General features: G+C 44.1%; 1 protein-coding gene across 4 annotated transcripts in view; it reads left to right on the top strand.

Moving 5' to 3' along the window:
• ZFYVE28 (zinc finger FYVE-type containing 28) overlaps positions 1-15420 on the top strand; it is a 403791-nt gene that overhangs the window by 266884 nt on the left and 121487 nt on the right. For all 4 annotated transcript variants that reach the window (XR_002099255.1, XR_002099254.1, XM_019526250.1 and 1 more), the window contains exon 3: positions 11815-11952. Coding sequence is in view for 2 of the 4 variants with exons in the window: in XM_019526250.1 (XP_019381795.1) it covers positions 11815-11952 (138 nt within the window). In the remaining 2 variants the exon portion in view is untranslated. The remainder of the gene's footprint in view (positions 1-11814; positions 11953-15420) is intronic.

Genomic DNA, 15420 nt, shown 5'->3' with positions numbered 1-15420 from the left:
ATGAACATGAGCCTGCAATGTGATGCTGCGGCCAGTAAAGCGACCAAAACGCTGGCTTGCATCCATAGATGCTTCTCAAGCAAATCCCGGAACATCGTTCTCCCCTTGTACTCAGCCTTGGTGAGGCCGTAGCTGGAGTACTGCGTCCAGTTTTGGGCTCCACAATTCAAAAAGGATGTGGAGAAGCTTGAGAGAGTCCAGAGAAGAGCCACACGCGTGATCAGAGGTCAGGAAAACAGACCTTACGATGACAGGCTGAGAGCCATGGGACTCTTTAGTGTGGAAAAGCGCAGGCTCAGGGGTGATCTGATGGCCACCTATAAATTTATCAGGGGTGACCACCAGGACCTGGGGGAATGTTTGTTCACCAGAGCACCCCAAGGGATGATGAGGTCGAACAGTCATAAACTACTGGTAGACTGTTTCAGGCTGGACATAAGGAAGAATTTCTTTACTGTCCGAACCCCCAGGGTCTGGAACAGCCTGCCATTGGACGTGGTTCAAGCACCTACTCTGAACACCTTCAAGAGTAAAGTGGATGCTTATCTTGCTGGGATCCTATGACCCCAGCTGACTTCCTGCCCTTTGGGCGGGGGGCTGGACTCGATGATCTTCCGAGGTCCCTTCCAGCCCTAATGTCTATGAAATCTATGACTGCCTTCTGTGATGAGAACTGGCTCTGTGGATGCAGGGAAAACAGTGGACATAATATACTTTGACTTTAATAAGGCTTTTGATACCATCTCCCACAGCATTCTTGTAAGCAAGCTGAAGAAGTATGGGTTGGGTGAATGAACTGTAAGGTGGATAGAAAGTTGGCTGGATTGTTGGGTTCAAAGGGTAGTAATCAATAGCTCAATGTCTCGTTGGCAGCCAATATCAAGTGGAGTGCCCCAGGGGTTGGTCTTGGGAGCAGTTTTGTTCAATATTTTCATTAATGAGCTGGAAGAGTACACCCTCAGCAAGTTTGCAGCTGACACCAAGTGTTGGGCCAGGGAGAGTTGTAGATATGCTGGGCGGTAGGACTAGGATTCAGAGAGATGTAAACAAATTGGAGGATTGGACCAAAGAAATCTCATAAGGTTCAATAAGGACAAGTGCAAAGTCCTGTGGTTAGGATGGGACAATCCCATGCACCAGTACAGGCTGGGGGCTGACTGGCTGGGCAGCGGCTCTGCAGAAAAGGACCTGGGGATTACAGTGGACAATTCTATCTATATCGGGGTGGGCAATTATTTCAGGTGGAGGGCCACTTACCAAGTTCTGGCAAGCTGTCAAGGGCCGCATGGGTAGCCTCATCCCTTGACAGGTGCCCTGGCCCGTAGTCACCATCTTGTGATTGGAAGTCCCACCTCCTGATTCCTGACTTTTGCCACCAGAAGTCCCTCCCCTTGTCCCCAGAAGTACTCCTTTCAGCAAGGGGTTTTGCCATTTCAGAACCAGAAAAATACCAAATTATGCCTCCTCCACTGCCCATCTCTGATGCCCCCCCAAAACAGCCAGCAGGGAGGGGTGGGCAGGGAGGGAGGAAGGGAGGGGAGTGGGGCAGGGGGAGGCAAAGAGGGGGTTGCAGTTGTCGGCTGTTATTGAGGCTGGGCAGCAGGGAGGGAAGGGAGCAGGAAAGGAGCCCTGACAACAGTTGACAAGGAGGATGAGGTGATGGGGAGGGAGGGAGGCTCCGCAGGCTTGGGTGGGCACAGGATGGGGGGAGGCAAAGAGGGTGTCATGATGGTGGCTGTTGTCAGGGCCAGACGATAGAGAAGAAAGGAGGGGAATGGAGGGGTGGATCATGGTGTAAACGCTCCCTGAAATCTGTTATTCTTGACAGGCAATTAGCTAGTAAGCTGAATATGAGCCAATAGTGTGCCCTTGTTGTGAAGAAGGGTAACAGCATACTGGGCTGCATTGGTAGGAGCATTTCCAGCAGGTCAAGGGAAGTGACAATTCCACTTTGCTTGACACTGGTGTGGCCACATCTGGAGTATTGTGTCCAGTTTTGGGTCCCCCACTACAGAAAAGATGTGGACAAATTGGAGAGAGTCCAGCGAAGGGCTACACCAGGTTTAAATAGCTAGGTTATATGACTGCTGAGGAAAGGCTGAGGGAACTGGACTTATTTAGCCTGGAGAAGAGAAGACTGGTAACAGCCTTCAACAACCTGACGGGTGGTTACAAAGAGGATGGAGCTAGACTGTTCTCAGTGGTGGCAGATGATAGAACAAGGAGCAATGGTCTCAAGTTTCAGCAAAGGAAGTTTAGGAATATTAGGAAAAACTTTCTCACTATAAGAATAGTAAAGCCCTGGAGCAGGTTACCCAGAGATGTTGTGGAATCTCCATCTTTGGAGGTTTTTAAGACTAGGGTAAGCAAAGCCTTGGCTGGGATGATCTAGTTAGGGATGGTCCTGCTTTGAGCGGGGGGTTGGACTAGACCTCCTGAGGTCACTTCCAACCCTCATTTTCTATGATTCTGTACATCTTGGAGAAACAGCTTGCAGACAGAGAAACAGCTCAAATAACCACATAAACAACAAGAGAGAGACTGAACATATAGCCCTTGGAGACCACCAAATGAGGGATCATTTTGGACTATATGCTGACTTTACAGTCTTGAAGCTCTGTTCAAAAATATTGCCTCCTGTTACTGGGCTCCTATTATGTTCTGCAGATGGACCCCTTAAACATTTCTTGTAAATAAATGTAATTGCATCCAAAAAACAAAACTTGATTGTATCAGTAAATTCTCCTCGTAATGAAAATATCCCACATAACACTATATATTGGTTAACTGATCAGGCTAAAATAGTATACTCTGTTCCTGGTAGTGTCAAAGATGTATTAAGCACTTTCTGAATCAAAGTAAGGCATAGTACTTGTCTATAAGAGCTTGTGATGGACAAAAAGTACAGGTGAGAATTACATATTTAAAAGACAATCCAGTGCAATATAGTTCAAGTCTTAGGTGCAACTGTAATGCAGATGCAGTTTGTAGTAGGATAGCATAGACTCTTCAGATGGTCCCTAAAGACAGAAAAAATTAAAGGGCAAATCATCATATCATAAAAAAGATGTACTATTGTTATGTGGCAGCATTAAAGAAGATATATGATGGAGATCTTCCTGGAGAGCTGATGAATGGAGAGAGGCTCAACTGACACTGATACTGTTAGTATAAGCACATATCAAATCATTACATTTATTTGCTGTCTGTTTTCTAACTTGCAGAAAGCAAATACAAAATTTCATCTCACCAAATCCATGGTTCAACAAAGCCACAAAAATAGTAGCTAATAGCTTCATGTTCCAGGCCTAAGCTTGAGTGCATGGCTAAAAATTTAAATTAACCATTTTTGTCAATGTTTTAAAGTTCATGGCGACCTTTATGTCTGTTTTTCCCATTCTTATGATGTATCTGAATCAGACTCGTCCAAGGAGCTAGTGTCGGTCACAAGCCTATATTTCTGAAACTTTTTTCCACTGTGCTTGAAGTTACCAGACCATGTTAAACAGAACTTCTCATCCCACTTTGAAAATGAAAGAAAAGTTAACAGATAAAACTACCAAAACCCTGAGGCTGCCCTGTAGAGAAATGGATCAAGTGAAAGATTTACTGCTTTAATTCCAGCTAATTGATTTCTGTAACTTAAATTAAAGTAAAACCACACCACCACCATGTGTCTGAACCCATTCATTCTTAGCTTACAAAGCAGAATACTGTAATTAACTAAATTGAATGTTTCTTGAAGATCTATTAAGGAAAAGACTAATTTGCTTACAATGTATCGGATAGTCTATCTAAATTGGCTGGCATTCTTCCAGTTGTGGAGCAGCAGAGATTTGAAATCATGGAAGCAAGTATTCCAGTCATCCTTTTTGGTTTATTCTGATTCTGACATCATAAAGTTGCAAAATTCTCAGAAAAAAAATAAACCCCCAAGAAAAAGAGATTTAATGTAGAATCAGTTATCGGTGTTTTATCTAGAACATTTTTTATGAGTGGTGGATTTAAAATGACTTGTGACTATTTTAGCTATCTAGTAATGAATATAAAATAAGAAGTAATTGCATAATTTGTAGTGAGAGGAGCTATTTTAAGGTCTGTGAAACTGCAGACCAAAAGAAATAATAGCATTTTTTACAGCATAGAGTTTTTCCTACAGGAGAGACGCAGTAAATGGTTAAAAAAAAATCAAAAGGGGGATGGGCAGGAGTTCGAGAGGACGATCTTCTCTCTTTCAAAGAGCTTCTTCAGAGAATGACCTGGTAATTACTTATACCAGGAGTAGGTGCTGTGAGGTAAAACTGCAGCTGGTAGAAGGGGGGTCTGAAGAGCTTTCCAAATGCTGGCTCAACCCAGAATCTCAAACTGTTCATGTATTAGATTCCTGTGTCAGAGCAGATTGCAGTTCAGTGTTTGTATTGTTGATTTAGCTTCAGAGAGGAACTATATATTCAAATTTTAATTGCCTGAGACTCTTAATTACTGGTGCGGCACAGTCACCTGACTCTGTTATGTTAAATTGGCTGATGGTGCCTGTGGTTTCATAGAAGGACAGAGGCTAGGATATACAAGGTGGGAGAAGCATCTCAATAACTCTCGGCTGTTTAGGGTAGTCCCTCCCAGAGACACGGTATATAGGAATGTTTGACAGTGGAGAACTGTAAATGTCACTTATGCTGCAAGCAGTTGATTCTCTAAAATGTCAAGGGTATATTTATTTTTCATGTTTTATTAATTTTTGAAATAATGTATACCCTTAAAATATAATGATATTTGAGCTAAAATAAATGTATTGGATGTACAGAGTCCACAGATGCTTGTAATTTATTAGCCTCTGAAATCATTTCAGATTCTTCTACACTCGCTGGCCAATTGCCCATCAAAAACGATAGGGGGAGGATAACAGAGACGAAGCACTGCCACCCAATGCCCCATGCTGCCGCCATTTTGCCTCTGGCCCTGTGGGCCCCCACATCTCGACTACCTGCTCTGGCCCCTCAGTCCCCGCCGTCATGGGGAGGGGGGCAGGTGGGGCTGGAGCCCTGCATCCACCTCTGCCCCTGCTTCTTCTGTTCTTGTCTGGTCCCCTGCTCTCCTCCTTCCTGCTGCGTTGGGTCCGGGCCCATTACTCCCCTACTCCTTCCCCCTCTGCCTCCAAGGAGCAGAGCCAGGGAGGGGGTTGAGGCCAGCTGCTCTGGCCCTGCTGGGGGACGGTGTGGACAGCACCTCCATGACAGCGAGGACTGGGGGGCTGGAGTCAGGGGGATGGCAAAGCCAGCACTGCTGGCTTTGCCAACCCACTCCAGCCCCTCAGTCCCCACTGTCATGGGGGGGGGCAGGGACAGAGCCCTGCGTCTGGCCTGCCTCTGCTTCTCATCTGGCCCCTTCCCCCCTGCTCCCATCTCGCCATGTTGGGTCGAGGCTCATTCTCCCCCCGTCCCCCTCTGTCTCCAGCTGGCCTCACCTCCCCTGCTTTGGCCCTGCTGGGGGATGGCGCTGCCATGACGGCAGGGGCTGAGGGGCCGGTGGGGGGGCGGCGTGCACTGCTGGCTTTGCCCCCCTGCTCTGGCTCCTCAGTCCCTGCCTTCATGGCGGTGCTTCTGTCTGTGCAGAGCACTCTGGTTGTTTCAGTAAGCATTGTAATTAGCTGCCGAGACAACCAATCAGAGTGCAAATAAAACTTTATGGACAGACAGATGGACTAAGGCTTTTATAATATTAGAATATTATAGAAATCAACACTTGTAAATGTAATGATGATGTAAAAAACAGCAAAACTAGTTCTTTACTTGAAGTATTTCACTCTCAGCGCACAAAATTTCAATTGACAACTGTGGGAATTTTACATCATCCTAGAAAAGACTGTAACATAGAAACAGAATCTTGTTTTGACTTGCTGTAAAATAAAATTGTACTAGAAAAGCTGGAAATGCTGTAAGGTAAAAGATTAAAGCAGGGAATTGTCTACTGGGGTTTCTGCTTAGTGTAGGTAAAGCGATCACTGCGGTGGCTAATATTCTACAGTGAAAGAAAGAGAATTGAAAATTGTATTTGTCTCCATTCAAACAGGAAATAAACATAACTTGGAGTATTACCTCCTGTCCTAAAATTATGCAGTATTGTTTAAACTGTTATTTCATCAAGTTCCGAATGTTCTCCAGAAGCCCTCTTGTGTGATACTTTTCTATTTTGCCTGTGGGTTTTGCAGAACTCTACTGCTAAGATTATATTTTCCTATTACATCTCTTCAGTGTTAAAAGATGTTCCTGGGCTTGATACCAGGATTTTTCATTGTGCTGGGGATACTGTTGGAGCTATAGGCAATGCAGCTGGTCCCAGAGTATGCCCAGAGTATGCATTTGCATTACAGATGCAATCATTTGAAGTGTCCCTTGCTTGATATGTGATTTTTATACCTTTTGGGTTTTACATAATCTCCTCAGCTTCAGACAGTCTTCTGTTCCTAACTGTGTCTGTTCCTAATTTCTGTCCCTAGCTGTTAAGTGTCGCCTGTGTCATTTAGAATTTTGTCATTATACTTAAGTGAACCACCTTTGTCTGCTCAAGTGATAGTATTGTGTGAAGCACTGTTCAAGAGCATGTGTTGACCTTTTCTTTTAAAATCCTTGGTGATATGCAAAACCTGACATGTCTTGACAAAGAGAGAACTTATTTCAGTTATCTTACAACTCTACAGTAATTTGAATATAATTTAGTGAGTGGTTTCACTTGGAAGAAAGATTCAAGGCTGAGGAGGAGGAGATGCAAGAAGAAAGGGGTGGTAGTGGTAGCATTGCCACCCTTTTTACTTGGGGTGAAGTTACATGTTACATTTAGACCGTATTAAGGGCACTTAAAACACAAGCTTCTACATGTTAAAGCTCATTCATGCTTAAGGGCCCTCTGAGTGTTTTAAAGTTATGCCACTTCAGGTGAGGATACTGGGCCCTACTACCTAACTAGTGTTAGAGTAACTTCATTCTGCTCCACAGAGATGAAACAAGCAATTTGCAGTCCTTCAGCATCCCAGGATACATCCTCCTTTCTCTTGCTGTTTCAGATAAATGTATAATTTATCAAACAGAACAGCTTCAGTGCCAGGGGTTGAGTGAGACCTGTCTCAGCACTCCTGCAAAATGGAAGATATGGGTTCATACCCTGTCAGGGAGAAGAAGGAATTGAATCTACATCTTCCACTTGTGACGTGAAGGCTTTGTTACTTGGCTACTGGGCAAGAAGGGGCTCCATCAGTTTTGTGGCTATAATAGCCCTTTGCTTTTCTCACTATTACTTGAAACACTTTCATTGAATTCAATATACTCGTTGTTTTTAGCTTTAGGAAGAAAACAAATATATTCCAGTACAGATAAAACCATTTTCCCCCACTTCTCATTGTACAGCCAGATAGAAAGCTTATACAGTATAACCTCATAAATCCAGATATCAAACATTTGGAATTCTTGAAAATCCGGCACTTCTTTAAAATACATTACATTGGAGAATAGTGGTGGCCAGACCCAGAGCAGCGGAGGTGGAAGCTTGCACGTGGCAGCTGCCACTGCCATCCACCACCCCATGTCACTGCTCTGTGTGCAGCCACTGCTCCAGGACTGGCTGCTCCCCCCTCAGATGCCCACTCTGTGACCAGCCACCGCCCTGGTTTAAAAAAATCTGGAATTTTCACATTTCAAGCAGGTGCTTGGTCCTGAGCATGCTGGATTTATGAGGTTATATTGTATTTGCTTCCCTAGCTGTGTGTTGCTGGGCAGGTGCTAACGAGTATTTGGTTGATAAGCAAGGATCCTGGTTTTCTCTTGTTTAAAAATTGCAAATTCTCTGATTAAAACCCCCAAAAATCTGTGATTAAAATGAAATGCCACTATATATTTAGGTATCAACTGAACACAATGTTTTATTGATGTATTTACAATTTTAAAGCAGTTTGGAAGCCTACCAGTGCCTCAGTCACTATAATAAAATAAATTCTAACTGTATAAATGCTGGTACCTGATTTTGGTTGTTTTTACCATGGAAAATCAGAGCTCCCCTTGCCCTTTGCACTCACCAGAATGCAGGTCCAGGCCCCTCACTCCCAGGCAGAGCAGGGCCGGGCAGGACAGCTCCTTGCCACTGCAGGCACCGTGCCGCCTTGGTGAAGTGACCCTGCACACCAAGCTGCAGCAAGGGGCACAACTCCGCGCCTCTACCCCCACTGCTGTCGGACTTGGGGGCACCTCACCATGGTGCTGTGCAGCTCCCAGCAGTGGCACGAGCTTCCCTGCCCAGCCCCAGTCTGCCCTACTGCACCAGTTCCTGCCTGCTGGGCTGTGGAGGCCCTGGGGGAGGGCAGCAGGGCGGGGAGCCTGAGCCCATGGCTCCATCCCACTCTCTGCCAGGGCCCTATGGCTACACATGGCCCTGCAGCCCCAAGCCCCATGCACCACCTGGGCAGCAGCCCCAGCCCTGCCCAACTCCCTCCCTCCCTATGTGGGCCTCCGTGTCCCCCCTCCCCACCCCCAACTTACCTATAGGAACTGCTCTCCTAGTAGCCCTATGGTTATGTGAGCATGCACATGTGCATGGTGCCCCCTGCCTGACCGCCCTTTTCCCTCTCCTCACATCCCCTTGCAGGCTGGAACTCTGCCAACCTGCAGACAGCTTTTTGCAAAAGTGGAAATTTCATGTGCCTCTCTGTTAAAAATGAAGCATCTGTACTTTTTTACGTCAAAAGGGAAAATCCACATTTTCCACCATTTTTCTGTGGGAAATGGAAAACCCAGATCCCTGTTGATAAGCCTTTCTGTAGGGGAAGTAATGTACTATCCTGCTGAGCTAGAACATGCACCTGAACAAGTCATTGTGCCATAGGCTTCCAGTGTATGGACTTGTATATCAGTGAGGCAGTACTATACAGCTCCTTTTTACCAAGGTAAGTTTCTAACAATTGGCCTATATTAAGAATGAGAAATAACTGACACATCTCAGGTACCATTGTACAGTAAGTGTTTGCAAAGGTATACTTTTTACATGGACACCACTGTATCTGTTGGTGGCATGTTGAGGTTACAGTGCTGTATGGCAGTAACAATTTCAGCTGTCTGCTTTAAAATGATAGGAAATAAGACACTGCTGCTCAACTGCAATAGGCTTTGTATGTCCCCAGGGAAAGGGTACAAAGGAGACAGATTTTTGTCAAACTACTTATTTTGCTTTTTAAAAAAAATGGAAAGAAAAGCAGAAGAGATGAAGTCTTTAAACTTAAAAGCCTCCTGCCTGCTAAACAGGTTTTTCTAAGTGGCAGATTATATTTATTTTCTGAGAAATGTTTTGAGTAAGAAGAAAAAGGCTACAGTAAATAGAGATAAGACATGAGACAGAAACCAGACACGTCATTGGGGTTCTAAACCTCGATTCATAGATTTCATAGAGAAGTAAGGCTGGAAGGGACCTCAAGAGATCATCTAGGGATTGAACCTGAGATCTCGGTGGTGTTGGTGCCACACATTAACCGAGCTAAACAGCTGCATATCAAAATATATTTGTCTTGCTGCAAATTAAATTCTATGTACCTCCACAGGTGAATTTGTAAAAGCCTATATGATATATGTTATATGCGTGTACCTTCTCACCTGTCTACAGCATAGGCTTTCCAGCTAAATGAATACAAAATGTATGCCAAATGACACTACACATAAGGAGGGTGGCTTTGGCTCTATGATTATTTTCCAACCCAGGAATAGGGTAACGCAGCCACTAGGGTGCTGTAATTTAGGCTAATTTCTATGATCTTCAGAAGGGTTTGGAAGATGCCAAAGGAGAGCCAGCCAGCAGGTATTTGAGAGGAACTACCTGCTTTACACTGCCAGACCAAATCAGAATAATGCTGTTAATTCCTTGCTCCCCTCTCCTTTCCACAGTTCTAGTGACCGTCTGGGCACTCTGCAAGACATGTAATTTTAGGAGAGTTTAAGCATGTATTTCTGGCGTCATACAGGAAATACAGGAAGTTTTAATTATTTCTACTTTATGTTATTTTGGGATGTTCTGTATTTATGGAGTTGCATTTTTAAAAATAACTATGCTACTATTGTTTGAGGTGCTTTATCAGATAAATGAATACAGAACATAGGTGCTCCTGTTCAGAACACCCTACGAAAGTGGAGCTAGAAGGGACCTCATGAGGTCGTTTAGTCCAGTCTCCCCTCCCCAGGCTCAAGGCAGGATCATCCTTGACTAAATCATCACAGCCAAGTATCTGTTCAGCTTGCCTTTGAACATTTCCTGGGATGGAGATTCCACAGCTTCTCTAGATAGTTTGTTTGGTTATTCTCATAGTCAGAAAGTTCCTCCTAATCGCTAGCCAAAATTTCCTCTGCTGAAACTTGAGTCCGTTGCTTCTAGTCCTGTCTCCTCCAACAACAGACAGAAGGCCATCTCCAACCTCTCTATATCACCCTTCAGGTATTTGAAGACTGTTATCAAGTCCCCCTTCAGTCTTCTCATCTCCTGACTAAGTAACCCCAGCCTCTTCTCGCATGTCCTGTTTCCCGGGCCTCTGATGATAACCTAATCGCTCTCCACTGGACTCTTGGCAATCTATCCATATACTTCTTGAAGTGTGGAGTCCAAAACTGGACAGAGTGAGGCCTCACAATTGTTGTATAGAGCAGAAGAATGACTTTCTTTGATTTGCAAGTGACACGCCTGTTACCTCTTACCTTTTTTTTGCAACATGAGCATACTGCTGACTCACATTTGGCTTATCGTCTACTGTAACCCCTAGGTCCTTCTCTGCAGTCTTGCAACCTAGCCAGTCATTCCCAGATCCATATTTGTGCATGCAGTTATTTTGTCCCAGATTTAGGATTTTGCACTTGTTGTTTTTGAATTTATTCTGGTTGATTGTGGACCATTTCTCACATCTGTCCAAGTCATTCTGGATCCTAACCCTACACTCCAGAGCATCTGTAATGCCACCCAGCTTGGTGCCACCCACAAATATGCTAAGCATGCACACAGTCCCATCATCCAAATCATTAACAAACATGCTAAACAATACTGGACCCAGGATAGAACCCCCATTTGATATCTCCTCCCAGCTAGGAATTGAGCCATTGATGACTATATGTTGATCATGATGACTCAACCAGTTATGTATCCACCTTCTTCGACTTTCATTTATTCTGTGTTTCCCTAGCTTGTTAATGAAAATGTTGTGAGAAACTGTGTCAAAAGCCTTGCTGAAGTCAAGACATGTCACAGTCACTGCTTCCCTTTCTCCCTCCCACCCCCTCTTCCACAGAGCCTGTCACGTTATCATAGAAGGAAAACAGGTTGGTGAGGCATGGCTTGCTCTTGGTGAATCCCATGTTGGCTGTTGTGTTATAAATCTAAAGTATAAATCAATGAGGAATTGTATAACACGCTCACATTCTTTAAAAAAAAGTTGCATTGTTTCAAGGAGCTCCCCCCCACCCGCCAATCAGAATTTTTTCTATTTGTTGTTTATCTGCAATTAACTACACCCACAATTCTGCTACCTAAACTGTGTACAGTAACCAAACTGAAAAAAATAGTGAATGTTTCTGCTTTTCCTCCTTCCTAAACCCAGTATCTATTATCAGCGGTAACCAGCAGAGTTTGCAGATAAAATGTGATTTTAATTGGTTTTTCCATATTGTGGGTTTTTTTAGAAAAGTTTGAAAAAAGCCGAATAAAGTTGCTTTAGTAACAGTGTCTTTAATATCTGCAGTGTACCAGTATATGTATGTATTACCTGCTGCTATTAGCTGCTATTATGATTTTCTGTTCCAGGATAATGTTTTAAACATCATAAATCAGATCATGGATGAATGCATTCCACATGACCGGGCCAACCGGGACTTCTGTGTCAAATTTCCAGAGGAAATACGCCATGACAACCTTGCAGGGCAGCTTTGGTTTGGAGCAGAGGTAGGTCTGTGGTGTATGTGTAATTTTATGTTAAATGGAGATTGGTTTACCATGTGCATCTGGTAAAGAATGTTTGGTGGCTTATGCTTGAAATGTGTGAAAATCATTTTCTCACCAAAGAACATCTAAAATTTTAGATCAGTGGCCATAAGCATTGACTTGACTATTAAATTAATTTGTTCTTGATGTGCACTCTAAGAGGCTTTATCTGTTGTACTTGTGAAATACAACTTTATATTAATAATTGTGTACAGTCATTTGTCTGCCTTTTAAAAATTGTGTATATACGATAATGTGTTGGTATTTTATATTTATATTTCCAGCTTATTGGGTTAATTTTATATCTACCATGAAGGCTCTCACATGCTGGCTGTAAAAGTTTTCCATGTATGTCCACAGAATTTCAGGTCTGAGTAAAGTCATTTTTCAGGGGACAATTTATGCTATTCTTAACTAAACATATATTTGACCTTTCTGTTGTTTCTCCCTCTAATTACTATATTATTTTAACCATTTATTAAATAAAGAGAGAGATTAAAAGGCGCATCTATGTGAGAGTCTAGATGTCCCTGCAATAAGCAGCGAATAAAATAATTATGTTGCAGAATACCAAATTCCTCACCTCCCTCACTCAAATGCTTACTTGTACAGGAGCCTATATAAATAGGTTTGTAGTGTTCTCTGCTGATTAGTAGTCTTAGGCTATTTGGGGCTGGGGAGGCGTGAAGATCCATAGCTAAGGGTCGTGTATGTATGTGCGTGTGTGCACGCACACGTGTATTAACATGCACAACCGTTAGCCATTTTAGTTAGAACATTTTGAGTTTCAAAGCCAGGCTTACTTGGCTTCAGTGCTGGTCCCAGCCAGCAGCACCAGCCTCCTGTCATCTGACAGGCAGACCGGGCTTGCCCACACACTCAGGAGGACTGCGGGGGCTGTGCCAGGCTGGGGGCCTGCACCCTTGGGAGCAATCTGCGTGCTGGATCACAGGAGGCTGGTGCTGCCGGCTGGGGCCAGCAGCAGCCAGGGCCGTCCCGGGGGGGTGTGTGTGTGTGTGTGTGTGTGGGTGTGTGTGTGTGTGTGTGTGTGTGTGTGTGTGTGTGTGAGAAAATGGGTTGACCACCCTAGGCCCCGCACTTTGAGGGGCCCCCTTCAGAGCCGGGTGGCGTGGCTATAGTGACTGCTGCCGGTGCCAGCTTCGCATCCCACTGCTCGCTACCCACCTCTCCCCCAGTGCTAGTGCTGCCATCAATGGCAGCGACGGCTTCTTCGCATCCAGGGCATGCGGGATCAGGACGGGGGCAGGTCCCACACCCTCCTCGGTTTGGTTCTGGTGTGGGGCCCGGGGCAAATCAGCTCATGCAGGGACCTGCCCCTGCCCTGATCTCATGTGCCCTGGACGTGAAGAAGCCACCACCACCATCGGTGGAAGGGGGTGGGGTGGTCGAGTTAGTGAGCAGCCGGACACGAAGCTGGTGGCAGCGGCGCAGAGTTACCATGGCCACTCCATCTGGCTCCATGCAGCACCCCAAAACGCAGGGCCTGGGGCGGTCACGCCATTGGTCGCCCCCAGGGATGGCCCTGGCTGCCACTGGCCCCAGTCAGCTGCACTAGCCTCCTGTCATCTGACAAGCAGACTGGGGGTCCACACCCCTGGGAGCAGTCTGGCACAGCCCACCCGAGTGTACGGGCAAGCCCCGAATCTGTCTGCTGGATAACAGGAGGCTGGTGCTGCTGGCTGGGGCCAGCAGCAGCACCGATCTTCCCAGCACTGGCTGTGGAATAGCCTTTGGGCGAAACATCAGAACAGCATTGAAACAGCAAAACAGTTTTGGTGAAACAAAAAGGACAGCGCTTTTGAAACTAAACAAAACTCTAAACAAAACACTGTTCCATCGAAACGTTGAAATGGAAGTCCAGGCAGAACCGGTGCTGTTTCACACAGCCTTGCTAAATGCTTTATCATAAGGACATTCAGTACCTTCAGCATCATATATTCTTTATCATACTTCCTACATTTAAAGTATTTCCTAGCTCTTATTAGCTAAGCATCATCCTCCTCCTCTTCCCACTTTAGAATGCATATTTTCCATACATAATTTCTAAATCATTTTATATAACTTCTGTTCCATGATTTCCCTTTTCAAAAATATAGATTTATTTCCAGCGGTAAAGTCTTTTGCTCAACAAAGATATGGTATATCCTGGACAGAGTTTGCGAAGACCTAATATATGATGCTATGCAAGTCATTTGAAATGTCTTGATGTAAGACAAGGCAAGAGATGAACTCAATCTCTCTGTTGTCCCACTATGCCACCCTGACATGTACTTGCCTTCACTCATCTCACACCCTGTTTTGCTCTGAGGGATGCTAGCATTTAAAATGCTTTGCAGCCTGATGTGCTGATTCTGCAACTCTTGCTGGGGTTCAGTCAGCTTCACACCATCTTGAGAACTCCCTGCTGAGTATTTAAACTAGATACAGTTTCTTCTTATCCCCTTAATAAATCCTAAAGCCCTTTGTTGTTGTGGAGGTGTATGGGGGGTGGGGTTTACAGCAGGGAAAAAAGCAGTTTATATATATATATATAACACATATCATTATTAATATATATAACTTATTTTTTAAAAACTCTGTGTGTGTGTGTGTATATATATATGTATATATGTGTGTATATGTATGTGTGTATATTATATGTATATAGTCCAGGGTGGAAAATGCTTGAGGTACCACTGAGAGAGTATACATTTTAGGATAGAAATCTTGAGTGTGGTTCAATGAGTGTGTTACATTACATGTTATTTTTTGGCTTATCTGAATCAGGCCTTCAGTCTCTGTGCTGAAGGGAGTTGCTAGCTTCAGAAAACCATGTTTTAGACTCTGATAAGGCTCTTATTCATATAGCTACAAACAGAGCTAGAAGCCATGACAACTTTCTGGAGGGAAACATAGTATGGGAGGCTATATTTATTTGTAGAGACCTCTCTGAGAATAGCATGCACATTGTTTTCTTGTCAGCTTCCTTACTGTGAATTTTGTTTAAACTGTGAGCTATAACTGTCAACATCTAAGACTTGACTGGCCTATGGTTTATTGTAATTATTGCTTTAGATTGATGAGAGAACAAGAACATGAGATTCTGAGAGTGCCCTTGTACCATAAATCAGTACATCAGGCTGCTGAGTAAGGTCTAGGATTACAGATCCTCCCTGCAGAGCTGAGAAAATGTGTTCCAGCCATTACTATTCACTAGTGAAAAGGAGACTGAAAAAGAAAGAAAATAAAAGCCTCAAGATTGACTTATGCTATGTGTGCGTTATATTTTGAAAACATATTTCTATTAATAAAGTAGATTCAGTATAATTTATATCAGCACACATTGCCTTCCAGATGTAACCGACAGTGGACCAACCCAGCAGTGGAAATTACTAAACGCCTTCTTTTAAACTATAGTGTTTCTAAAAA

Source organism: Gavialis gangeticus, unplaced genomic scaffold (assembly GCF_001723915.1).
Source record: "Gavialis gangeticus isolate Ggan-Ray unplaced genomic scaffold, GavGan_comp1, whole genome shotgun sequence".
Classification (NCBI taxonomy): Eukaryota; Metazoa; Chordata; order Crocodylia; family Gavialidae; genus Gavialis; species Gavialis gangeticus.
The sequence above is the reverse complement of the archived record's forward strand: the minus strand, read 5'-3'. Positions and strand labels throughout refer to the sequence as shown.